The sequence below is a fragment of the Mandrillus leucophaeus genome, unplaced genomic scaffold (assembly GCF_000951045.1).
Source record: "Mandrillus leucophaeus isolate KB7577 unplaced genomic scaffold, Mleu.le_1.0 Scaffold277, whole genome shotgun sequence".
NCBI classification, from domain to species: domain Eukaryota; kingdom Metazoa; phylum Chordata; class Mammalia; order Primates; family Cercopithecidae; genus Mandrillus; species Mandrillus leucophaeus.
In genome coordinates, this window is record NW_012102887.1 from 1,032,189 (window position 1) to 1,060,095 (window position 27,907).

The 27,907-nt window shown below is 40.6% G+C and overlaps 1 protein-coding gene across 3 annotated transcripts in view; it reads left to right on the forward strand.

The window, feature by feature from the left end:
• Positions 1 to 17,916, forward strand: part of SPHKAP (SPHK1 interactor, AKAP domain containing) — a 214,262-nt gene extending 196,346 nt beyond the window's left edge. The window contains exons 8-12 of one of the 3 annotated variants that reach the window (XM_011984954.1): positions 3,688 to 3,873; positions 5,762 to 5,848; positions 8,366 to 8,418; positions 8,508 to 8,692; positions 16,034 to 17,916. In XM_011984954.1, coding sequence (XP_011840344.1) covers positions 3,688 to 3,873; positions 5,762 to 5,848; positions 8,366 to 8,418; positions 8,508 to 8,692; positions 16,034 to 16,177 — 655 coding nt within the window. In that variant the 3' untranslated portion in view covers positions 16,178 to 17,916. The remainder of the gene's footprint in view (positions 1 to 3,687; positions 3,874 to 5,761; positions 5,849 to 8,365; positions 8,419 to 8,507; positions 8,693 to 16,033) is intronic. The other 2 variants (XM_011984955.1, XM_011984956.1) reach the window with 2 other exon arrangements.
• Positions 17,917 to 27,907: the final 9,991 nt, after the last annotated feature.

The window sequence follows — 27,907 nt, forward strand, 5'->3', positions numbered from 1 at the left end:
GCAGCATAGCATACTAGAAATAACCACACCTTAATGCCAAACCTACCCAGAATGCTGTGAGAAGGACTGTCAGGAGCAAACATCCAAAACCTTTTGTAAAATTCCTGGGGCGACAAGTTCATACACCAAAAAGAAGATTTTTAATCACATTCAAAAAGTTATGCATTTGAAACTCTGCTCTCTCTATGAGAACTTTTTTAAATTTTTAAAATATAACCATTCTCAGAGAAGGGATAACAGTACTAATTCTAAGACTGAGGAAAATTATATAGACCTTTCTGTAGCCAATATTTTACTTTGAATGAAAGAGGCCACCTGTCTTAGGTTGTATTCCCTGGGAACAGACTCTGAGAGGGAGAATTGCAGGCAGATAATTTGTCAGGGACTTCTCTGCAGAAATATGTGCATACACATGTAAGGAAGTGAGAAAGGCAAGATTGGCCAAGAGGAGGGGTCCTCCCCAAATGTGTTTGCAACTGAGGCCTTGGCACATCCTGCAGGAAACCCTGAAGATGGGATGGTCTGTCAGTTTTGATGCAAATGGAAGCAAGGAGTGGGCTTTTGTATCTCTGTATTAGCCAGACATTAGGATCCTCACTGGGAAAGGGTCTAACCTTGGCAAGGCAATTCCTTCACTGAGGGTAATTCCCAGGGTGTGTATAGTCAGCAGCCTGTGTTCTCCACAGTCAGGGTACCATGGCCTGGAGTAAAGCATTCCAGCATCTACTAGATCAAGTGACTCTATTTTTATTGTCAATAGCAAAATATGCTGTTGTTTTTTGTTTGTAGTCGTCATTTATGTCTGTTAATGCCAAAAACATAAATACTGTTAGTTTTTGATGACCCTGTAAATAGTCTGCAGAGAAATTTCCATAAACTTATTTACATTTCTGTACACTCGGAGTTTTCTGAGCAAAGGGCACTGACACCTGAATTAAAGGGTGATTGTATATTAACCCTAAAGGCCAGGCGCGGTGGTTCATGCCTGTAATCCCAGCATTTTGGGAGGCTCAGGAGTGCAGATCACTTGAGTTCGAGACCAGCCTGGCCAACATGGCAAAACCCATCTCTACTAAAAGTAAAAAAATTAGCCAGACGTGGTGATACATGCCTGTAATCCCAGCTACTTGGGAGGCTGAGGCAGGGGAATTGCTTATATCTGGGAGGCGTAGGTTGCAGCGAGCCGAGATCACGCTACTGCACTTCAGCCTGGGCAACAGAGCAAGACTTTGTCTCAAACAAACAAACAAACAAAAAACAACTATTAGCTTGCAAGTAGTGCAACATCTCAGATCTTCCACAGTTTACAACTTAACAAGTGGAGCTCTGTAGACTGAGAGTGTGGCTCTACTTATAAAACTAGATACTTTTAGCAATAACATATTCATCCGAAGAATAGTTTATGTGTTCACAGCTCTGTTCTTAAAATACAAAAAAGTGCAAAAATTCTTAATAATGAATATATACACAAATAACTGTATGTACCAGAATGTGAGTCAGGAAGCTTTCCATTTCACCAAAAAGAAAGAAAAACAAATAGATTACTTCAACCATTCAAGGGAGAGAGCTCCAGCTAAGGAGATTGAGAAATGTCTTGGGGAGGTGGGAGTGTCTTGGCTGAGGCTTGAGGAGTAGTGAGAAGCAAAGATCAAAAAAGCGTGTTATTAGACTTATGATTCTTTAAAAAAGCATATTGTTAGACTTAATGAATTATATAATTTATTAATAAGGAGGAATACATATTGGATACTTATATACAGGCACTAAGCTAAATGCATTAAATGAATTTTTTTCTAATTTATATCTTCCAAAAACCTTTATGAGATGTTATTACTTTTCTTGGAGAAATTTATTAACTTACCTAAGTTGAACAGGTGACAAGTCGTGGAACAGGAATCTACAGCAGTTGGATGGCAGAAAGTGTGCTCAAACACACTTCTCCACCATTTGGTCAGAGGACTCAACTAGGCAAAGGCTGGGAGGCAAGAAATCCCTGCATTTTTGAAAAACAGTAGATAGTTTTGTTTGTTTAGTAGTGATTAGGGTTGAGGCACATGAAACTTGGTAAGCAGGGGAAGGCCATGACATATAGAGTTTGGCTTCAGGAAGTTCCTGAAGGCTCCTCACGAGAGCAACCAACAATATGCTTTAGGAACTTTAATCTGGCACCAGGGTTAAGAAGGTTTTGAAAGTGGATGACTAGTTGAGGCACAACCGTTGGAAGGCTGGTGCAATATAGTCCTGGCAAGCACAAGTGGTGCAATGCCCACCAATCGCAAAACTCAAGGTCTAAATGCCTAGTACCAACTCCTGTTTCAGGATAAGCCCTCCAATCTCACTGGGCTTCTGGATCTTCATCTACAGGAAGTCTTCCTTCCGAATCTGGAATTCTAGCAATTTAGAAAGACAAATTGAAGGATTATGTTGGTGCAATAGTAATTGAGGGTTTTGCCATTAAAAGTAATTGCAAAAACCGCAATTACTTTTGCACCAACCTAATAATTTCATGTACACGGAGACAGGGATGAGTGAGTAAGTAAAAGATACTTTAGAGTTGGAACTGAATGAACATACAAATTTATTAAATGTAAAGGGCAAAGAGAAGAAATTGGAAGCCTGCAAGATTTTAAGCCTAGGCACTCAGAAAAGTCAATGGAAATAAGCCCGGGAAGAGGGTGGGAAGGCAATTAGACTTCATTTTAGATGTATTGATTTCGAGATGTTAATGAGCTATGCAGAAGACCCAATGATAAAAGAGCCCCAGAATCTAGAAGGGTCCTGACTGGGATCCAGACTTGGAAGCTATTTTCACAGACAGGCAAGTAGATGAGATTGCTTAGGAACCGACTGTGGAAAGGAGGACAGGAAATCAAAGTCAGCTATAACTACACTTAAAGGGAAAACAGAGAACTGGGTTCCAGGCAAGAAGGGATCAGAGAGACAGAAATTCACAGGAGGCCGGGGAGGAGAAGTTTCTAGAACAAAGGCCTGTCAGATCAAGGGTTAAATGCTCTGGCGAGCTCCTTGGTCTAAAAATTCAAGTGCTCAAAAGAGTGGTGCTGATATAAATCAGAGGTTTCAGAGGGATGAGATGGGGTAAAACACAGCACAAAATACAGTGCAAGTGCAAAATACAGAGGATATGTATATCAAAATATAGAAGCATCTTGCTTTTTACCAAGTCAGTGCAAAATGACTTGGTAAAAATCACCAGAAACGGGGCAGGTATTTTTCTAATGATCCTCTTGCGTTAGAATCAACCAGGAGTGATGGATGCAAATGCAGGTTTGTGAGCCTCCTTCCAGAAACGCTGAGTCATAATCTCTGTGGTGAATGCTTTGTGTATCTTCTTTTTAAACACCATTGTCCCTCGATAATTCTTTTGTGTATAGGCCAGGCTACATACATTCAACCTGTTTTTCAAATGATTGGAGGGAGTCAGTAGACAGAGATTAATAGAAGAGATGGAAAAGCTGGCTGATGGGGAGTAATCCTGAAAAGGCAAATGGTACCTGGAGAACCAGCAGAAGGATCAGCTCAGGGAGACTCTGCCTGTGTCCAGTGATATCCTGTTTATTGGGACTCTACAAAGTGGCTCTGTGAAGTTTCTGTGTGTGTGTGTGTGTGTGTGTGTGTGTATGTGTATGTGTGCTGCCTCTCTTGGTAATAATATCCTGCCCTCTACAGTGATAGCCTTGATGCCAGAGATGTACCACAGACTGAAGCCTCCACAGAAGCCAGAGCCCCCGATGAGTCCCCCAACCCTCCAAGCAGCAGTGAGGAGAGCACAGGCAGCTGGACCCAGCTTGCCAATGAGGAGGACAACCCAGATGACACAAGTAGCTTTCTGCAGCTCAGTGAGCGATCCATGAGGTACCTGCTCTTCCCTTGACTTCCCAGGGAAATTGGTCTCAACACAGATTCTAAAAAATGCACTTTAATGGTTCTCTGCAAAGGGTCTCTAATAAAGAGAGGAGGACAGAACAAAAAAAAAGAAAGTTCCCACTATGTCAAAGTGCCTGCCTGTCATGATTTGTGTGCTGAGAGGTATCTTAACATCCAGTTATGGCTTAAATTTCATTGGCCGTGATTAAGAATGAGCTGTGTTCCCTTCCCTGCAAGCCCCAGCTAGTACATTCTGTGATAACAACTGAAAATTTTTTTCAGTGGTGAGCTGCTTTTACACCTGGTGTGTTTGATGCTCTGTCTCTGGTTCGTTTGTATTTCAGATGCAACACAGGCTGGGTTTACACGAGGCAAGTGTTTCCACACTGTGTTCTATTGTTTGGCCTGACTGTTCCTCCCTCCATCTCCCCTGCCTCTGTATTGTTCCTCCCACAAAGCCAGAGAGGAGATTAGGAGACATCAGATCTGGAAGGGCTCAAGCCAATCCAGAGACATTAACTAAAAACTATTCCCTGTTGAGGTGGAACCTCTAAAAGACTCCCTGTGTTTCTGCCCAAAATCTCATTTGATACTGGACCGCAGGCTTTGCAGAGGCCGACTGGAGAATGGGATCGGCATCTGGGTGTATGTATGACTCTTGGAAAGTTTTATTTCTGGGAGTTTAGTCTGTTTAGACTTAACATTTCACAATGTTAAACTGTTTGTCAAAACTTCTAAAACTAGTGGAAAGTATTACAAGATAGAAACAAAAAGCAAAGAGAACTCGAATCTTTGGACTCAACAGTAAGGTTTACAGGGTTGATTACCTCCAGTGCAATTTTGAGTCATCAGGTTTCAATATGTGAATATATCTGGTGTCCCCCTCAAAAGCTAAGACAAGAATTTAAAATTGAAGGCATCCAGTTGATATTTTCTACTCTTAGAGTACCATCTACTCTTGGTATATTCAGGAGAAAACTGTCCCACTACACGATGCACCACCACTCACCCTTTGAAAGCCTTGCTTGAAAGAGATGTCACTGGAAACAGAGAAGGTGTGAGGAGACTGAGTGGTTTGGTAAAATTGGATATATATCATTTCACAAGCACAAACAGAGCCTAAAAATTGGCTCAACTTTGCTGTGTTTCAGTCAGTAAGTTCCAGGCTAGTAACTAGACCATATGTTGATTGTGCAGCCTATGAAAATGATGCAATCTGGGTCCTCCTTCTCTACAATAAAAAAGGTACCAGGTGTTGCTCTTTCTTGAAGATTGTAAGATAAAGGACCAATAAAACATTGACATTGCCCAGCTTTGTACTTGGGGTTCTGTAGTCTCATAGGAAAATAACAAGCCAGATGCTTAGCCTATGAAATCCTATGGAATGTCCCTGAGAAAATCCCCCAAATGGCAAAGGGAGAACATGAGTCCACTGGTTTCTGTCAAAACTGGTTTCTGCCAGCCCATGTTTTCAGAAGTTCCTTCATCTCTGCAGGTGTCCCCAGCAGCAAGAAATCTCTTGCCAATAGATAAATACCTTTGCTGTAACTAGAATGAAGAAATGAGGCATACTGATTGTTATCCCCTGGGTGTGATCTACCAGCTGTGATACCACTTCAAAAAGTGGTATCACAACTTAGTATTATTCACAAATTATTAGTAGTAGTATTAGTATCTGCTGAGCTTGTTAGGCTTATGTCTCATTATGATTTCTCTTAATTTGGTCAGAAATAAATATTAATTGAGGTGTCCTAGGCACAAAGCGATATTCTTCTGGGGACCAAAGGAAGGAGCTTGTACAACAATGGAACATCACTGTCAGCAGCATGTTAGGGGCTGGAGACGGGCATTAATATGTAAACTTTTGCTTTGTCAGCAATGGCAACAGTAGTGCCACTAGCAGTCTTGGCATTATGGACCTGGACATTTATCAGGAAAGCATGCCATCTTCTCCCATGATTAAGTAAGTAGCCACTGAGATGCAGTGATTGTGAGACCACTACTCCAATTCCATCTGGCAATCCATTTTGATCATTCAGGGTGTGCCCAACCACTGACCTCATCGTGTCTGTACTGCTGTGGTTCCATGTCACTGGAGCAAGAATTCAAGCCTAGAATAGGCCCTGCCCTGCCACCACCTGCTTTCTGGGTTTCAGATCTGCCCCCTGTGGAATAATTATTTCAGATAAAACTTATCAATATAATCTGAAGTGTATGTCATTTTACCTACCTAGAAACAGAAGCAAAAATCCATTTAAATTATACCATGCCAACTAAAGAAGACTACTCAATAGTCTTCACTGTGAAACATCATCACTTCAGTAAAATCAAATGTGAATGACTTTTCCTTTACATGTAGAAACCTGGGATTATCACTACTAAATGTGTCTAATATTAAATGGTTGTCATGATGGATATGTGTCATTCTCACCCAGTGACTATGCTCTCCACAATATGGGGACTTCCTTAAGACCAAAGGAAAAAAGGACGTAGAGAAGGACGAGTACTTCTAGGAAGTACATGCATCTTAAAATATGCCGCAGAAAGAGAGGGCAACATGAGGTCAGGAGTACTTCTAGAATATGTGGTTATTCTGGAAAATTAAAATGATCGAAATCTATTTTTGACCATTCTGATTTAGCTTATGATTTGGAGATTTCTGAAATTTCAGAACAAAGATAAATAAGTGTAGGCTAAAGTTGCTCCCTGACCTATTTTCTCCATCACTATCTATAACTACAGCACTTTTATTTCACCATTTAACCAGGTGTGTTCCTCAGTGATTGAGGGTGACGGTGCATCTTTTGTTGCTCCACACAGCCATTATTCAGTGGAGATAAACATACACATTATCTTGTTTTTTTGTTTTGTTTTGTTTTAAGGAGAAACCAAAAACCAAAACAAACAAACAAAAACTACCTTGGGGTAAATTTATTTTTCTCTTTCAGGAAACATTTATTTAGCTACTTTTCCCAACTTTCTCTGCAGTATGAGCCTATGAGCCTATGACCCCAGGGAAAATCTGTATTCTAAGAAAGCCAAGAAATCACCTCCATAGTCAGCATCCAAAACAGCAGAAACTGTGCCTCCCATTTGTCATACCCCCAATGTCACTTGCATAGAGATCTAGAAGAAAATCTAGATCCTTGAAAAATTAACATTTCTGCAAATAAATACGTATGAATGAAAGAATTACTATACTCTTTTTCTTAACATCAGGAACGCAATGGAATTTTTCAGCCGTATCTTAGCAATAACAGAATGAGAGAATTGTCTATCAAACAACACATTTTTAAGGGCTCCTGTACTCCAATTTCTAGACACGACAAAAATATAGGACAACCACAGGCTTCCCAGGATAGCCACTTCCTTTCAGCTGCTGGCCATATGTTCTTACTTTAGAAACATTTACCAAGTCCTCCCACTACGTGCAAGGCTCTGTAATAAGTACACACCATATGAAAACACCTCCGATATTGAACTCTACCATATCTAATGAAATACTTCAGTTATGAGTCCCTCATTCTAAACCACCCAGCCTACTACACTTCCCCAATAAAAAGAAAGAAAAAGAAAATTTTTAATTGAGATATTTTTCTGTCAAATGTAAGTTCTGCAGTTTGTTGGTTGTCTTTTTTTTTTTTTTTTTTTTTTTTTTTTTTTTTTTTTTTGAGATAGAGTCTTGCTCTGTCGCCCAGGCTGGAGTGCAGTGGCGCGATCTCAGCTCACTGCAAACTCCGCCTCCTGGGTTCACGCCATTCTCCTGCCTCAGCCTCCCGAGTAGCTGGGACTACAGGCGCCTGACACCACACCCGGTTGATTTTTTGTATTTTCTGTAGAGACAGGGTTTCACCATGTTAGTCAGGATGGTCTCGATCTCCTGTCCTTGTGATCCGCCCGCCTCGGCCTCCCAAAGTGCTGGGATTACAGGCTTGAGCCACCACGCCCAGCTGGTTGTCTTTTTTCTTATTTCAGATCAAAGAACCATATATCTGTAAAATTATTTTTTAAATAAAATAAAAGCTAGGTTGCTATTGTAGTATAGAAAAAAAAAACATAGTGACAATATGGGAACATATGATTCATTAACATGAAAGTAAAATGTGGAAGAATAAATCTCCAAATCAGAACAGTTACCCACAAAATTTCTCTTTGATTGTTTAAACCTATGAAGGTTTATGGTAAGGAGGTTGAAGAGAAGAGAAGGATGCATCTCTCAGTCTCCCACACCAGCTATCCTAACTAAAGTAACTTGAGTTATCTGGCCTGTTGTTGTTGGAGGAGGACATTTATTGCAGACCCAGTGATCCTACATAATAGCCACATTGGTATTTTCCCAGCATTACTCCACTCTACAAAAACAATAAATCCAGAATGAACTTCAGAAGCCTTTAGATCAGTAAGACCCATCGCCTCATCTTTCATTTACAGCTTATTCTTCTAAACATTACCAATCATATACTGTTGTTTTCTCCCAAAGTGAATTACTAGAAGAAAAGGAGATTCTTAAAGGACAGTCAGAAAGCACAGAGGGTAAGCCACCTTCCCATACTTTTGACACACAATTGCCTGGGCTCTCCCTTTGGAAAGAGGGATAAGGCTGTGGTTGTGTCTGTGCCCAGCGCCTGCATCTGGACTGCCCATGGGAACAGCCAGCCCCCAGAGGAGCCTGCTGGTGATCAACTTTGACCTGGAGCCAGAGTGTCCGGATGCCGAGCTCCGAGCCACCCTGCAGTGGATAGCTGCCTCTGAACTTGGGATTCCCACCATCTACTTTAAGAAGTCTCAGGAAAACAGAATTGAAAAGGTATCATGTTCCAGGTTTGGGTATCAGTGAAGCTTTGTGTTTTTATCACCACTGGTAACTCAGTAAATGCTCAGTAAATGCCCTATTTCCGTTTGAATTATTTGATGCTGACTGTTCTTGACCTTAAAATTGTAGCTAGAACATTGAAATCTTCCACCTGTGTAAATATAATATAATTAGCATTTCTTTGATCCTTACTTTGTCTTGGCTAGTAGGTGGTTGTGAGAAAAGCAAATTGGGGGGTTGGGAACTTTTTTAGAGTCTCTTAGTTTTTGGTGTTTTCTTGCTCTGGGACAAACTTCTTCATAGCACTCCTTTAAATAAAAGAAAGAAAGAAGAACCTGATATATAACAGAAACCAAAGTGAAGCCACACTGACATCTAAAGCAGGCCAAGAGAAGGCATTTTTAATTCCCTTCCAAACAGATTTGCATTTGGAAGACTTTTTATTTATTATTCTCCACCTACCAGAAATATAAAGCTAGGCAAGGGATCCTTGGCCAACATCAAAATTAATAGTAACTATCACTCTAATTCTATATCTGTAACTGTGGTAGAATCTTAGCTATTAAGAGTAAGGCATGAATCTGTCTGCCAATGTCTTCAAGCTCAATTTTCCATAGTCTAAAAGTAGACTCGTTTTAAAAGATTTCAAATTAATAATAACATATTAGTTTTCTATTGCTGTGTAACAAACTGCCACAAATTTACCAGCTTAAAACAGCACTCAGCTCCATAGGTCTGAAGTTAGGGTGAGTTCCACTGTAATCTTTGCTTTAGGTTTTACAAGGCGGAAATTAAGGCATTAGCCTGAGTAGGCACTTATCCAGAAGTTCCAGGGAACAGAAGGAGTCCAAGCTCGTTCAGGTTGTTGTGCTAACTTAGTTTCAGGTGGTTGTAGGACTGAGGTCCTATTTCCCTGCTGGCTGTCAGCAGAGGGCCGCTCTCAGCTCCCAGAGCCACCCACATTCCCTGTCACATGGCTCCTTTATGTCCTTTTGGTATCAATCTCTCTGATACCTCAGCCACCAGCCAGAAAAAGCTCTGTCTTTAAAGAGTTTGTGCGATTAGGCCAGGTGTGGTGGCTCATGCCTATAATCCCAGCCGTTTGGGAGGCCGAGGTGGGCAGATCACCTGAGGTCAGGAGTTCAAGACCAGCCTGCAACATGGTGAAACCACATCTGTACTTAAAAAAACAAACAAAAAAAAAAGCCGGGCATGATGGCAGGCACCTGTAATCCTAGCTACTCAGGAGGCTGAGACAGGAGAATTGCTTGAACCCAGGAGGTGGAGGTTGCAGTGAGCCGAGATTCCACCACTACACTCCATCCTGGCATCCTGGTGGCAGAGTAAGACTTGAGACTTTGTCTCAAAAAAAAAAAAAGAATATGTGTTATTAGATTATAATCACCAGATAGGTTTCTGATTAACTCAAAGGTAACTGATAAATCCTTTTTGCCATGTAAGGTAGCATAATAAGGGTATGATATCTCATCTTATTCATAGTCCCAGGGATTAGGGTGAAAAACCTTGAGTACTGTTTTAGGATCCTGCCTATCGAGCCACAGGGTAGGATTTTCATGTCTTGTTGTCACAAGGTGCCTCCATGTGCCTCATCCTACTTGCTTCTCAACAAGCCTGTGAAAAAACAGAACAGATATTATTGTCCCTTTTTGACTAAGGAGCAAATCAGGTACATGAACGATTTCCCGGGCCAAGTCCCTGCACCCTGCTTTCTCCATAAAATACTTCTCAGTAGTTCTTTATTTTAAAAGGACCTTTCTCAAGTTAAATGACCTTGGGCTTACAATCTGGATTTTTTTTTTAACTGTGTAATTGCATTTTAATTATCTGTGCCAAAATCTAGCAGCCTGAAATGGAATGTTCTTTACCTTCTTGCCCCTGCTTACAGTAGTTAGAGCAGCTTCTCTATTTCTGCATCACGAGTCCATGGGATCGACTATAGGAAAAATTGAAAAAGAGTTCTAATTCACTGTTCATACCCTCTCTCACTTCAACCTTTTACCAACTGGTAATTAATACGTCCTTTCATGCCTATGCCTGCCTGCTGTTATACCCAAAATTATTCTAGGCACCTTGCTATACTTGTCATACTTTCATTTACAAGGTGTTGAGCGGTTCACTACTTGATAAATTCTCCTCCAACCTTACCACTGAGCTGCAAAGGGTGCAATAAAAAAACACAATCACATGTGAGCCTACGCCCATGCCATACACTGTCCCAAAGACCCTCTTCTACATAGAGGAGAGAAAAGCATTCTCAGGAATACATTCCCAGGCTCATGGGAAAATGAAAGATGAGCTGGTTCCAGCTCTATCGCCTGCCACTTACTGAATAAGAGTATGACATGGTATATTTTCAGGTGGTACATGAATGGAATAGATGTTTATACAAATTATCTTCTTGAAAAACAATGTTATATGAATATATGAATGTTATATGAATATATGTTATATGAATATATGAAATCCCCAGTCGGTGCAAGGGTAAGAGGTGTCTCACAAACACCTGGGTTACATAAATCATGCCCTGACTTGGTATTTGTTTATCCCAACCTGATTTTCAGTTCTCAAAGAGAATACTTGTTTTTGGATATAACTCTTTTTCTGAGAAAATAGACATTCCGCTAATGTTATTAAGAAGGATATTAAATGATATTTCACTCATTCAATTAGCACCAGCTCAAGAACTTTAATTCTAAATAATGTAATTTTAGGAATAAAATCTTCTAATTTTTTTTGAGTCATCTAACATTCTCTCCAAAGTCCATTATATCATTCTTATGCCTTTGCATCCTCATAACTTAGCTACCACTTATGAGTGAGAACATACAATGTTAGGTTTTCCACTCCTGAGTTACTTCACTTAGAATAATAGTCTCCAATTTGATGGTATTGACTTTTGACTTAACTTTGCAAATACGAAGACAAAAAAACTACAGTTAAGGTTATTAGTTTCAAAGAAACTCATCGCAAAGGAAGGGGAAAATTAGGAAAAATTCAATACTGAGGCGCTTCATCTGTAGTCATAATAAAGTGCCTTGAACTGATTTCTTTAGTCAGATTTAGTGCGTGTTAGAGTAACGCAGGGAGGTTTTACAAACTCCAGTGCTCCAATCAATTAGATCAGAATCTTCTCCGGCAATGCTGCCCAGGCATCAGGGTTTTGTAAAGGTGCCTGGGGTTCCAGGGTGCAGCCAAGGCTAAGGCTGGTAGCTCTACGGGCCTTAATTGCAGGAGCAATATAAGAACCAACTCTCTTATGCTTAATGCAATCTAATTCTGCCTTGGAGCAAAAGGATGTAGTTGCTTTCAGAAACCTAAGTTGAATGTTTCCAAAAAATTATACAACTTGCAACAACTCCCATAGATTTCATGATACAATTTTGTAAACAATTAATCTAATTTATTAAATGCACCTGAGAATATAAAAACTATCTCCTATGTGATTTTTTCTTCAAACGAGTCTACAGATGATAGAATGTAAATTCTTCTAGTTTCCTAAGACAAAACATTCGAAATGCCAACTATGATTTAAGGGAAGGGAACCTCATTATTACTGATTGTGAAATGGCAGAAAATGAAATATTTTCATTTTTATTTTTCAATACCATTGAAAGAAAAACTCAGATCCTGACATGCTAAAGCTGATTGTGAAAATACCCAGGCAATAGCATGAACAGACACAACGAGAGCTCTAGGAATTGCTGCTGAGTAGGACGTGGTTTTAAAATTTCAGCCCAGTAAAGAACTAGAATGTCCTTTTCTGACTTCTTCACAATCATTTTTCATTCTTACCTTTTTTTAATGGAAGAAAAGAAAACATGAGATCTTCTTGCTCATCAGCCCCAAAGATGTTTCCAGGTCTCAATATCCAAGATTAAGTCATCATAGTCTCAGAGCATGCTCTGTGTAGTGGGGCCAGACCATTGTTCAATGCCACTTTTTTGGGATATCAGCCTGGACTTAGAAATCATGACAGATTCCAGCTTCTGACCACACCACAAACTATACGCAGAGTGGCCTAGCTGGTGGGTTATTTTGACAAGTTTGGAGAGATTGTCTTTCACAGGCCCCAAATAGATGGAAAGAAGCTGGTGTTAGGGCTTCTGGAAAAGTATGAGGCAGGGAGAATTCTGGGAAAATATTGGCATCTGCTCCAAAGCTTTGATTCTTCCCCCACCCAGACAGTGACTCAGACATAAAAGCTGGGGATAAGGTGGTCGTCCCATGAGCCACAGTTTACAGAAAGGAGCCAAGGCAAATGTCATGTTTCCATCGATGGAATCTTTTCAGACTTGCTAAGTGAAAGGAGACACCAAGACTACTGGAGATGCTTTGGCGAAATCTCAAGAAACAAATCAACAACCTGTGAGCCTCTCCCAGTGAGACCTCAGAAATTCAATGTCCCCACCTTCTGCACTAGGAGCTCTACTTTCTAGATTTCCAGTAAGAGCTGGAGAGTGAGGAAAAGCCTGCTTAGTGGAATCACACAAAAGCTGTCATTTTAGCCTTTCTCCCCCTTATTCCCTTCAAGACCACTATTCCAAAGCCACATGTCATCATCCCTTTGTTGAATCAAAATCGTGGCTTGGATCTTACATACACTCTTAGATAATAAGTAACAGCTCACAAAATTATTTTTATGTATCTCCATAAATCACTAATAGCTGCTTGAAATGTTTCCCTTCCCAAAAGTATTTTCATCATTAGCAAAGCCTTAACCTAAAGGGTTTGCACTCTGTTCCTAAAATGTCAAGAATCAGATGGACAAGAAGCTCAGAAGGCTGGTAAGAGGTCCCAGGCAATGAATACTTTCTTTTAAATTTTTTCTTTCTTTCTTTCTTTCCTTTTTTTTTTTTTTTTTTTTTTTTTTTTGAGATGGAGTCTCACTCTGTCACCCAGGCTGAAGTGCAGTGGTGAGCTCTCAGCTCACTGCAACTTCTGCCTCCCGGGTTCAAGCGATTCTCCCACCTCAGCCCCCTGAGCAGCTGTGATTACTGGTGCACGCCACCACGCCTGGTTAATTTTTGTATGTTTAATAGAGATGGGGTTTTCACCACATTGGTCAGGTTAGTCTCGAACTCCTGAACTCGTGATCAACCCACCTCAGCCTCCCAAAGTACTGGGATTACAGGCATGAGCCACTGCACCCAGCCTCTCTGAAATTCTAACACAGAGACTGATGGAAGTGAATGAGCTGGCTCACCATGGCTGCTACCATGAGCATGAAGCAGCCCCACATCTCACCCCCACAACATATATGCCCACTCAGTCACCATGTGATAAGAAACATGCCCCATGACCAGCTTTTATTTTGCCACATGCCCACCACTCTCCCACTCCAGGCTCTGTTCAGCCTTTTCCTAGATCTATAACCTCCAATCATTTTCGAGGAGTGCTCTTGCAGTAGAAAATTATTGAGCAACAGCCTCAAGAGATGCATGTTTAAATTATATATGTGAAAATACATTACCCAAAACTCAAGACTGAATACTTAGTGAAAGTTCATCCTCAAGGATGCTAAATGTTTACCCATATTCCAAACAGCCTTCTTGAGATCTTTGAATGTATTTGACTCACGCTTGGTCTTGCATCCCTTCTGTCATTCAGCAAATATGCATGGAGCACCTACTATGTGCAGACATAAGATATGAAAAGATGGCTAAGATGTTGTCCTTCTGCTGGGAGATCACTATCTGTGGTTACCATCTGCCTTCCATCTGTCTCCCTTTTCACAACATCCTAAAACTCTTTAAGACAATGTTTATGTTTCCAGGTATTAAAAATTAAGGATGTCATTTTCCAGCCTAGGAAATTGCTTTATTTTGATTCAGCCAATACAAGCCAAATGAGTACAATAAAGCACTGATTACTGTCACTGTGCAAATGGTTGGTACCATCACAGCTGGGAGAAGAAACATCATTTAACAGCGGATCTTTATGAGACAACTTCTCAGTAATTGAAATGAATTAACATACTCAAACTGGAAAGAAATTAGCATTCCAGTTCCTGGCTGATATCTGAAGTCTGAGCAAACAAATACCGAAAAAAAAAAAAAAAAAAAAAAAGAAATTTAATTTTTTAAAATCCTAGGAAAAAAAAAATCAAATAGTAACTGAACCACAATCCTCATCTTTTTAGCAAATAAAGCTCTCTTCCTCATAAAACTGCCAAATTTCCAGCCTATTTTTTCTCCTAGTACTCCAAGTAAATATCAAGAACATAGAATTTACTTATCCATATTCCAAACAGTCTTCTTGAGATCTTTGAATATATTTGACTCACACTTGGTCTTGGATCCCTTCTGTTGTTCAGCAAATATGCATGGAGCACCTACTATGTGCAGGCACATAGTTCTTCTGCCACCAAAATGCAGAAAGTTACGGTGGTAGAAAGAGCATTGGACAGAAGCGTTAGAAGACCATAATCCTACTGACAACTTTTCATCTTCCAAGCCCACATCTTTTTCATTGCAAATGCTCACATCATAGAGTTGTGACGGAACTGAATGAGATTCCACGTGTTAAAATATTTCCTGTAGTTCCTGCTTTCATGACATCTTTCCTCAAGAAAGTACCTAAGAAATTAGAGAGTCCTTCACACTGGACTTCATCAGTTCCATGAAGAGAACCACTTATAATTATTTCCCCATTTTTCCTCCCTTCAAGCCCTCAATTTCACTTGCAGTCCAGACTTTCTCTCTAGGCTGTGACCGATAGAACTGGTACCAATCACCAGGTGACAAATCTAAGGTGTTTCCTCCATCTTTCCTGATCCTGTGGCTGTGGAAAGCCAGACTTTCCTGATCCTTCGTCTTAGCCTGGAGGGTGAGGGAGTTGCTTCTCAGGATGGAATGAGAAACCAACAGGTGGTCCTGCTTCAAAGTTTACCACTTGATTTATTTGGCCTAAATGTACACACCCAATGAGATCTTATTTGTGACAGAAATAGAAGGAACTGGGAGCTGTAATACATAGTCCTATTACAGAAAGTCTAACCCAGAAAAAAGCAGACCTGAGAAAACACTAAATATCTAAAAGACTGGCTCTTAAAAAAAAGAATTAGTCTCATTCCATCTAATCCTCTGCAATCAGTGAATGGCAAACTGCTGTGAAAAAAAAAAAAAACAGTTGATGAAGCTTGGTAATAATCTGGAATCTTTAAAAAGAAAATAGATTATCCTGGAAAACAGTCCTCTGACACTAGAGACATTTAAATAGGGACTGGAGAGCCATTGGCTTTGCGAGGGTGGTTGAATGAGGTGGCTTTCAGGGCCCTCTATGCTCTGTGATCCCTAACTCTCTGTTTTATTTTAGTTTCTAGATGTCGTGCGGCTGGTTCATCAGAAGTCTTGGAAAGTGGGCGATATCTTCCATGCAGTTGTCCAGTACTGCAAAATGTATGAGGAGCAGAAGGATGGGAGACTGAGTCTCTTTGACTGGCTCTTGGAACTGGGATAAGGCAGTCTGCCCTATAGAGCATTCCTTCCCTTTATTCAGCTTAGATTACAGTGGTTTGTTCTAAATGCTCTAAACATTCTCAAAACATCACATCACATTAGCAGAGCTATAAAAAAAAATCTGCTACTCAAATCCACTGCATACAGAATAAATCGGAGGAAAAGCAAAATATAGGTCTGTCTAAATTCATACAACTTGTGGGTGAGTTCCAAAGAGCTTGGATCAGAAGGGCTGGACAAAGAGAAATTTCAATGGGGCCCAAATTAGAAGGCTTATAATGAGATCCAGTCTCCAGGAAAACTACGCTCACATATGTTTAATCATATAAAATGATTTGTAATATCTCTAATTAACAAACTCAGTGGTCAAAATAATTTTTAAAAGTATTCTGTAACCTATATTTTCCTTTTTCTGATTATGTTAAGGGGCTGCCAGCCCAGGGAAATACTTAAGATATGAGTGAGGAATCCCCAGGCTTTTATACAAAAGATTTCCACTTTCAAACCAATGTCAGTGGACACTGATAAAAGGATAGCAGCATCCCCTACTGAGATGACTTCATTTATTCCCTGCAGCCCACTGATAAATATCCCACTTCTCCCAAATAGTGTCTGGGCTCCCAGCTAAGCAGAAAACTAGTGTCAATTGGCATTCAACTGAAGAAGGGGAAAATCAAAGATTGTCTTGTTTCCATCCCTGTATTACTTGGGTAACATGATCACGTAATTCTTATCCTAACAGAAAGCTCTCATATTTAAAAAAAAAAAAAAGTCTTTTCAAAAATCTGCTTGTGTCTTGAATAATATGACATACAAACTTCTACTTTATTGTAAATTATAAAGAGATTATTGTCTTAAATAATATATTGAGTTAGCTTTGAGCTTCCTAACTTATGAAGAGATTGTTGTCTAAAGTCACATATTGACATTGAGCTCATGGTTTGTTTCATCACGTGTGTGCTGGTAGCTGTACAGCAGACACGCCACTCCAATGACATTTTTAATGACAGAAGCAGGGTAATGGTCTCATATTTGACATGATCAGTTAGGATCATAGACTTTCCCTGACTCGTGGATATTAGCCTTGAATTGGGGGAAAAGAAGATTTTGTCACATTTTAGTTATTTTAATAACAGAGATTTACTCTTTTGAGAAATAAAGGTATCTAGTGTCCCTTAATAAGTCTTCTTTCCTTCCCAATAATGACCTACACGGACTTTTATTTTCTTGATCAAAGAGGTGTTTATTAAGGATTTCTGGATATACTATACTTTCTATTTTTCAAGATCACGAAGTAATTTTAAATGTCAACAAGTTCTCATACATGAATGCTGGCCTCACCTGCTCTATCAGCCACATTTTGAAATGCAAAGAAAGCCCCCTTGTAAGCCATCCTTCCTTCCCCACTCCCATCCTAGGATAGTTGCCCAGTGCTCATTAGGCATTTATTATTGAAATAGTCCAAATTTAGGTTATTATGCTTAATTTGACACATTAACCAAATGCCCAGTTTTAAAATATATCCATCAATTCATGCTGAAATGTGCTTCTTTGTGCTATCAAATGGAATAGAATACACTTATTTTTTAAACAATCCCAGAATATTGTGTGTAGACTTTTGTTGTGCTTGAATAAACGTTTACTTATCTTACAAAGCACAAATACTGGATTGTAACCATGTGATGAAGTTATCTATGTTGTACCTCATGTTGCAAATTAATCAATAAATCTCTGTTGTCAGATTGTCGATTATTTTTTCTGCAAGAGCTTTAAGCACCTCATAGGAAAAACAGTCACGGTACAATTGGATAAAGGCCTATATATCCCTTAGAAAAGTTTTGTTGTCCTGCTTTCATTTATTGGAAAACGTAAATGTTCTTGGCTTCATTTGTTAAAATCAGTAATATTCATGGAAATCAGTTTCTCAAACTTGGCACTACTGACATTTGGAACCACATCATTCTTTGTTGCAAAGGGTTATCCTGAATATTGTGACGTGTTTAGCAACATCCCTGGCCTCTACCCACTAGATGCTAGTAACCACTCCCTCACAGTTATGATAACCAAAAATATTCCCAGCCTTGCCAAATGTCCCCTGGAGGCCAAAATCATCACTGGTTGAGGACCACTGTTGTCAAGAATGCATTAAAGGACCAGGGCCTGAGTCTCTATGAGGTCTTAAAGGAGGAGGTGCCTTCAGCCATCTAGGGAATCCCCATAAGAAGCCTGAAAACCAGGTATTTCCCTACCCAAGACCCATAGAGTGTGGCTTTTGCCTTAAATCTGGGGAATAGGAGAAAGAGGCACAAGACAGACAAGTAGTCTAGAAACCTGGGGATAAACCAACCTAGACTCAACTCAACTCAAAGTAAACTCATCAGGGTTAGAGGTAAGTGAATGACACTCTTTGAATTCAGGAAATAAACTATTAGAATATATGCAAATAGAACATTGAGAATCATAAGCACTTTGTTTTATTCACTAATAAGGAGGCACGAACATGCTTTGAATTCTGCAGTCAGCCAGGGGATATTGTTAAATAAAAACAAACTCTCTACATTAGCAAAGAGAGGCTTTATTGAAACTGATTATGGCATGTGGGGTTGGGGGACTCTTTCAATGGAGGATGGAACTATTGCAATAACAAGAATGCTCCAACCACAAGATCTGCAAATGTGTTAAGGGTTAGGCAAAAAGGAGTTTTTTGTTTGTTTTGTTTTGTTAGAAAGAGAAGTAAATAAGGCTAGAATGAACCAGGCGTGGGGAATGGGATGGACAGGGTGAGCCAGTGAGGTGGCGTGATCACACAGCAGATTAGAGAATGTTTTATCCTGAGATCAGCCTGGTCTCAGGAAGGGGCCTCTTCGGGAAGGGCTGTATGCTGGATCATACTGAGAAGGGGCCAACATTCAGGAACCAAGGAAAGGAGAGAAGCTTAACTAAAGTTTAGTTACAAGTGCTTGTTCCAGTTGGTCAGTGGGTACAGCTGGGCTAATTCTTTATGAGATAATAAACAAGAATTTGGAGGATCTGTGTCTGGCCTTGGTAGAATTAAACCAGAGAGTAATCCACGAGTCTTAAGTCGTCTGCAGAAGGATGATTCCTTGCACTAAGCTATTTCTGGAACATACCGGTTGGGGGAATTTCCCTAACCATGGCTGTTTACTAGCATCTCAGTTGTCCGTATCAAAGACTCAGCAGATAGTCCTTAGGAAACCATTGTCCTTGACATCTTCTTGGGACCCAATGTCTTCCTTTCACAGTGTAAGTGCATGTCCCTTCATTTAATAAATATTTTCCTTGGAACTACTGAGCGTTGGGTACCATGCTAGACAGTTGGAATGAAGAGCTGAATTACGCGGCACGGCACTTAGGAGTTCACAGACTATAGGGGAAATGTACACATCAAAGTCTAACAGAACAACATAATAATGGCTATAATGCATCTCTATACGGACTGGCAAGGCAGGGAACCCTGGGGAATATTCATTGCTACGTGGTGGAGAGAATATCTGAGCTCAGTTTTTGGGGTATGAGGGAGTCATTTAATAAGTAGGGAGAAGAGACCCCAAACTGCAGAAGAGGGAGCATTCAGAGCAGAAGGATCATGAGCAGCAGTCTGGATATGCAGCCTGAGACACAGCTGGAAATTTGATGCAATCGTAACACAGCTATGAGCTGAGGGAGGCACCAGGTGTGAAGCTGGGAATAGAAATCGAAGCCACATTTTAAGAGGCTTTCCATCTATGCGAAGGAGTCCAAAATATATTCTTCTTTTCCGCTCCCCCCCATAGAGACAGGGTCTTGCTATGTTGCCCAAGCTGGTCTTAAAGCCCTGGCCTCAAGCAATCCTCCTGCCTTAGCCTCCCAAAGTGCTGAGACTACAAGCATAAGCCATTCTATTTGTCCCAAAATGTATTATTTGAGCATGAATCCTTTTAATCAAAGGAGATGGAAAATTAGAGGTACATGTAAGAAAAATTATATATAATATGAATGAATGTGTGTGAATTATATGAATTAATGAATGTTTGAATTATATCTAATATGAATGGATGTATATAATTTTTGAATTATATACAATATGAATGAATACATGTGCGGGCCACTGAGTCTTAGCTTTCATTTGAGATAATGCCATGGAAGACAGCTTTGTTCATGGGCATATTCATGGTAGAGGGGTACCCTCACAGTTCTATGACTTGTTCTTCTCATACAGCACTCTGCACCAGGGGTCTCCAAGACCGACCTCAGACTCAGTGCTATGCTGGAAGGATCTACAGGATTCAGAAGCCATGTTTCCACAGTTATGATTTATCACAGCAAAAATGGATGCATTAAGTTCAGCAAGGGGAAAGGGCACACAGAGCAAAGTCCAGGAGAAATAAACGCAAGCTTCCAGGCGTCCCTTCCCAGTAGAGTTGCGCAGGATGCGCTTAACTCTCCAATAGTGATACATGACAATACGGGCAAAGTGTCGCCAACCGGGGAAGCCTTAGTGTCCAGGTCTGGTGCTGGAGGTCAGCCATGTAGGCATGCAGCACCCACGGGACTGACCTCAGCTACTCATGCTCCAGCCTCCACTACACACCAAAAATGGATGTTTATGATACATCCTATTATTAGAGTAAATTACGCGTTCAAAGTGGTATAGCATGGCCCAAGGCCTCAGGCACACAAAACACTCTTACCAGGCAGAACATTCCCAAGGCTCAGTGCTTAGCTCTTAGGAACCAGCCAAAAGTCAGTCCTGGAAATAGACCTCTTTGGGGAATGTGCAGGGTTGGAACATCCCAGGCATCATGAGTTAACCCTTTCCTGCACAAGCACTTATCACCATCTGCCTTCTAGCATGGTACATTGTGTGCAGGTGGTCTCCGTTGCTGATTGTGAATTCCTGGAGGATGAAACCACATTTTACTCATCTATGAATTCCGCCATAGTCTCTAGCACAATAGCAGATGTTATGTAGACCTGGAAAACGAATAGGCCTTGGGGAACTGAGGCCTTCGTTTATATCTGATAAAGTTCAGCCATTAATTCTAAAACTATAGTTTTATTTTTATGCTCTTCTTAGCTTATTAGAGACTGCTACCTGGCATATAAATCTGCTCAGAATTTCTTATGAAATTACTTTTGGATTCAGGCAAGTGAAGCGTTCTACAAACATTTGCATGTTATTGGAATTGTATAAGAATGTTTGACCTAAAATATTTTAATACCACAAAACTGAGAATTTTTAGAGGTATTAGAATGAATTTCAGTGATTTTCAGGACATTGCCAGCAGAGCTTGGAGCCAATTGAGTGCAGACAGGTTCAAATGAAATGAACAGAAGAAGGAAAACATCCTTTGAGCCTCCCTTGCTCCCAGCAAAACTTGTTTGTGCACAAACAAACAAAACGTTAATCCATCTTTATTGTTGCAGAGATCCTTTCACCAACTAAATTTTTCCTGAATAATTCCTTCAAAAATGCCCTCTCGAAAGTCCTCTAATTTCCCATTCTTCCTTTCAGTGTTCACAGCTCCTTTCTGCAAAAAGGGAAGGGAAGGCCTTCTGTTCCTTGGAGATGGCCTTCCATTAAACAACTATCAACATGTTTTTATTTCTTTTTGGAAGATTCCCACCACTTTGTTGAACTCCATCCCATTACTATACCCTTCATTCTGTCAGTTTCTGATCTAGAACCTGGCAGAGACTCAGGCTCAGAGATTTTACAATAATGCTCTGAGCACTCAAAACCCAGGTGCCAAGATTGTTTTATGGCAAATTGTGATGTCCTCGGGCTGAGTATCTGGCCCAAATATTTATATGCACACAACCTGTCTCTCTCTTGGCTTGTCATAAACAACAGCATGCGGGACAGATAAAGCAGAAACAAAGGTTTCTGTTCTTACAGAGAAAGGTAGAAGTAAGGCTCTTTGTTGAGACAGCATAAAGGTGAATGAAACCAAGACAGCCTCTAGCTTTAAGTGCCGTGTATCCTTCTCCAGGCCCATGTGTGACATTTGTGAAGGATACTCTTGCCGACTATTTCAAGCAACAGGACACAATTATTTTAAACCTAACAATATTTTTAGTAATCAGGGCAATAGACCACATGTTGACCTTTTATGAAATGCACAGAAATGCCAAAAAAAAAAAAAACCACCTCACTGAATTAGATCAGTTATTACCCTCTGTATTTTTGACAGCAGAATCTTATTTTAAATTTTCATTGCAGGGTTATAGTATTGGAGAGTTCTAGGCTCTCCAATCTATATACCAAATGTTTTTGATACTTCATTTTTAATCTGTGTTTTAATATAACAAGTGCGTGAATAATCTGATACATGAGACCATTTCTAACTGAACATTTTGTACATTGCTGTCTGCCAGACAGATGATAGCAAGGAAGGAGCAAAACAATTGTCTAGGGTGTGGTAAGCAACGTGAAGGTTAGAAGAGGCTTGCTCCTAAACATCCAGGAACAGTTTGTTTCTTTGTTTTCTAAATGCCTGGAGCAAGAGGCAGAGAAATCAAATTTTGAATAATTATTCCCAAAGAGGTCAGGAAAACTCTGAGAGTGTTGAGTGAGACAAAGAAAAAATGTAGCTACAATTCTTAACATTTTTATGGCATAGGCTTTTATGAGTCCTTTCTCATGCTGCTATAAGGACATACCTGAGACTGGGTAATTTATAAAGGAAAGTAGTTTGACTCACAGTTCCACAGGGGTGGGGAGGCCTCAAGAAACTTACAATCACAATCACGGTGGAAAGGGAAGAAAACCGTCCTTCTTCATATGGCGGCAGCAAGGAGAAGTGCAGAGCGAAGTTGGAGTGGGGACAAGCCCCTTATAAAACCATCAGATCTCGTGAGAACTCACTATCATGAGCACAGCATGGAGGTCACTGCCCCCATGATTCAATTACCTCCCACCAGGTCCCTCCTACAACACATGGGGATTATGGGAGCTATAATTCAAGATGATTTGGGTGAGGACACAACCAAACCATATCGAGGCTCTTTGGGAAAACCTGAGAAAAGCTGCAAATACACAAAATTTAGGGGTTATTGGTAGAACTTCAGGGAGCTGTTCAAGCCTTCTACATAACTCAGTTCTAGTTTCTAAACAGTAGGGCTCATGTCTTCTTCATTCGCTTTCACCTTCCAGACCCTACCTCTGGTTCCTATCCTCAATTCTTGTTTGTTTGAAGAAACCCCACCCTCATTCATGAGGAAGGCAGATCAAAAAAGTCAGATTCTGACCAGAAGGAATGCTATTTTAAAGGTTTTTGGGTTTTTTTTGTGTGTGGAACATGTTCTCATCAAGATCATTACAGAAATGCAAATTAAAACTACAGTGAGACATCACCAGTCAGAATGGCTATTATTAAAAAGTCAGGGCTGGGCATCGTGGCTCATATCTGTAATCCCAGCACTTTGGGAGGCTGGGGCAGGCAGATCACTTGAGGTCAGGAATTCAAGACCAACCAGAGCAAAAATGTGAAACCTTGTTTCTACTAAAAATACAAAAACTAGCTGGGTGTGGTGGAGCGTGCCTGAAATTCCAGCTACTTGTGGAGGCTGAGGCAGGAGAATTGCTTGAACTCAGGAGACAAAGGTTGCAGTGAGCCAAGATCACGCCACTACACTCTAGACTGGGTGACAGAGTGAGACTCCATCTCAGAAAAAAAAAAAAAAAAAAAAAAAAAAAAAAAAAAAGGTCAGAAAATAATAGATGCTGGCAAAGTTGTGGAGAAAAACTCATTCCGTTCATTAGCCACTCGTTCCACCAATACTTATTCAACACCAAGCACGCTAAGCACCGTTCTAGACGATGCAAAGAAATGCAATGGAGAACAGAGAGTGTTTTTGACATTTGAGAATTTTCACTCTAGTAAAGGATATAAATGATGAGCCGTAACAAAAATATATTAATAATATATAAAACTTAGGCATATAGCATCAATAAAAAATGCTGGGAAAAAAACTTTAATTTAAAAGCAGAGTAAGGGTTAAAGGGTAGTGAAAAGTGTTCATTAGGACATGCCTCCCCTCAGTGGTTCCAAGGGCCTTTTAGTAAATTTGAAAGTTCTTGAAGAAGTCCAAGAGCGTCACTTGAGATGGCCCCTGAGGACTGACTCGCTAGTCAATCTCAGCGTGTGATTGCTGGTACCAAGTAAAGAGGTGGTGAGAAAGCCAGCTACTGCCTGCACTTCATCAACTGAGAGTGTCTGTGCTTGCTTGTTATAACCGTGAGAACAATGCTGGGAGCAGGGATGAAAGAGTAAACTATATATCAAAGGACAGTAGTGTACACGGAGACAACACATCTCTATTCTTTGGACAGTTTTTCCTCTCAGCCCCATGTCTCTTTGGTGATATATTTTTCCCACCTTCATTCTCTCCTGACGTTTTCTAACTGTCTCCAGCTCTTTCTGTCCCCGCCTGCTGCATTTGTTTGCCCTGCGCTGCCACATGGGTGGGTGACACAGAAGTGCAGGTTGCCTGAGTCATGGGGTCTCATCCTTCAGAATGTCAAGGGCAACACCACCATCGCTGCAACTCCCCTGACTGATGAATAAACAACATTTTAAAATAAACAAATTTGGCCAGGCACAGTGGCTCACATCCGTAGTCCCAGCACTTTGGGAGGCCAAGGCAGGTGGATCACCTGAGGTCAGGAGTTCAAGACAAGCCTGGCCAACATGGTAAAACCCTGTCTCTACTAAAAATACAAAAATTAGCTGGGCATGGTGGTGGGTGCCTATAATCCCAGCTACTGGGGAGGCTGAGGCAGGAGAATTGCTTGAACCCGGGAGGCAGAGGTTGCAGTGAGCCAAGTCCATGCCATTGCACTCCAGCCTGGGCAACAAGAGTAAAACTGCATCTCAAAAAACTAGTAATAAATAAATAAATGTATTCATGGAAGAAAATGAAGTTTCCTGACTCAGCCTGGAGGTTTTGGCCAGCCCTTCAGTTAAGATAACGACATCTGCTAATGAGTATCTCACAGAAGTCCGAGAAGGGTCAACTTCTAATAGTTCTGGAAAAGCAGGACAGCCTTGACAAGAAGCTCCCCGATGCTAATTAGTCGGTGTTTTATTAATGATTTCTTCCTCTGCGCTCCTTGTTCAGGTCTATGTACTTATTTGAATGTAGGGGGGAATATTGAATGTAACTTTATAGGTAAGCAAATCAAGATGCAGAGATTTGAGAAGACTCGAGCAAGGAAGCAGAGACAGCAACAAGTAGCATTTATGTACATGAGCACTTGCTCCATGTTCCAGACACGATTTGAAGTGCCGTACATGTATTGACTGATTTACTCTCCGCCATAGCTAACTGAAGTAGGTTATCGCCTCGTTATTAAAAAACTTGGGGCATAAAGAGAATAAGTGGCTTGCTTAAGGTCACAGAGCCAGAACCAGGCAGAGCAGGATTGATCCCAGGCAGATCAGTCTCCGAGGCTGCACTCTTAACTTCTGCTGCAAGGTTGTTAATTGGCACAAGTTGGAGGCATGAGAAGCAAGGGAGGTCAGAGGACGGACAATGCAGAGAGAAAAAGAAGCAGAGTCACAACCCACACATCATTCTTTCTCGATTGTACTATGTATTTTCTCAGCCACCATGACTCTTCTAAAATAAGAAGAGAGAACAGTGAATAAAACTGTGTTACTTACTTGACATTGAGCACAATTAAGACTGGGAAAGTGGAGCTGATGGCTATTTATACAGTTGGGTTGACTGTTTGAGAGCACTCCTAGGGAAGGAGCCTCTACTTCTAGACCATTCATATAAGCTGCCTCCAGGCAAACACTGCATTTAACTGCAACATGTGAAGATGCCCTCAATCTGGAAGAACACCAGGTTATGTTATCCAAAACTTTTTGAAATTTAAAATAAAAGTTTCTTCTTAAGGCACCAAAAAAAAAAAAATTATTTAGCTTCCCTCATAATGCTTTTAGAAGTATTTTAAAAATGTTATATTTAACCTTTAAAATGCTATATTATATTAAACACTCAATGAATAATGCTGTACCATTCATCTGTTCAAAATGGAAAATTAAGCAGCAAACCAAAAAGCAGAATTGTTCAGTGGATCACAGAGGAAGCGTGCACGAGCCAAATACTCAGCACGGGAAGAATGAACGAATCCTAAACACACTGGGAGATGAATTTCAAATTCTCTTTTTAGAACTTGACTCCAGGAGGCAGCGAGAAAAGAGAAAAAGTAACAAGAGGTTATTTTTCAAAGTAACAAATGCCAACGTGAATTCATTACACGTCTAGGAGTTAGAGGAATCTTCCCTTTAGATAGGCCAATGGAAAGAGGGTATGAACAACATCACCACAGTACACAGACCTGTTGGTCACTATTGGTCACTAATTACACACTGAAAATGATAACTGTCCTGTCCCAATCTGGACATTGATAGTGACTGTGAGTAATGGAGGGGATCTTTGGCATGAAGCAATCCAAAGAAAATTGGTTACACTGCCAAGGGCCACATGGGTCATTGCCAAAATGGAAGCAGGTGATTATCATATACGGTGACACTATGTGGTAGAGGCTTTTGGTCCCCTAGTCAGCAGCATGCCTTCTCTCTCTCCTTTTTCCTTTTTTTTTTTTTTTTTGGTAGGCATCCACCTTCCTGAACATAACCTATGTGATACAAGAGAAGCTGATGCCATCCCAACTCCCAGGGTGGATGCAGGCTGGACCGAACCCAGCAGAGTCTTCCCTTACCAGAGCATTTAGCCCAGAAATAGACATGGGACCTAAATTGTCCCAATCTGAAGGGAAGGAATCACACAGAAGGCTCTAGCTCTTTCTCCCTCTCTCTCTCTGTCTCTCTGTTTCTTTCACTCTTTCTGTCTTTCTCTTTGTTTCTCTCTCTCTTTCTCTCTTTCCCCTCTTGCTCCAACTCCCTGGGAATATTGAACAAGGAATCATTTCCTCGGCAGTCAGCTTGCAAATGTAAATGGTTTATTAAATGACTCAAATTATGTGAGGCAGACAAAAATATGATGCATTTTTAAATTTTGCGAACTATGAGGCCAACCATCTTCTGTTAAATCTCTTTTCTGCCATTCTATTATGAATCTATGGTAGATCCCATATCTTCCAGTCACTTGCATTACTAAAATTTCCAGCCAGTGTAATCCAGTTTATAGACCTGGCTTTTGCACGCAGCTTATCAGTCTTGTCTGCCTTTCCTAAGCACCTGGCTGGCTTTGGCCTGAGGAGCTCGAAATAGGAAGAGGGGCAGTGTCTGTGATTTTGCTCTTCTGCCTTCTCTAGTTATATTTCCACTAGTAGTGGGCACTGGGGAGACAGAAGGGAAATAGAGCAAATTTTTCTTTCTTTATCTGGAAGTGTAACTGCAATTCTCTGATAGCCATGATTGCTTCCCTAGTTAATACAATTGCTCGCAATGTTCTCCTTGGGAAAGCTCAATGTCTCCCATCTCATGAATATGTATGTGAATTGTGTGGAGGGCCCTGTGGGGTCACTTCTTTACCATTTCTCTGATGTGGGAGACACAACTCCAACTTGAGCTTTACCCCTTCTCCCTGTAGCTGATGACCCTGCAACCCCATTTCCCATTCCCCCCAATACCCAATAGGCAGCCCTCATGGGCAGGATACCCACAAAACTTCCCAAGCACAGTGTGACAGTTAATTTTATGTGTCAGTTTGACTGGGTTAAGGGATACGCAGATAGGAAAAACATTACTTCTCA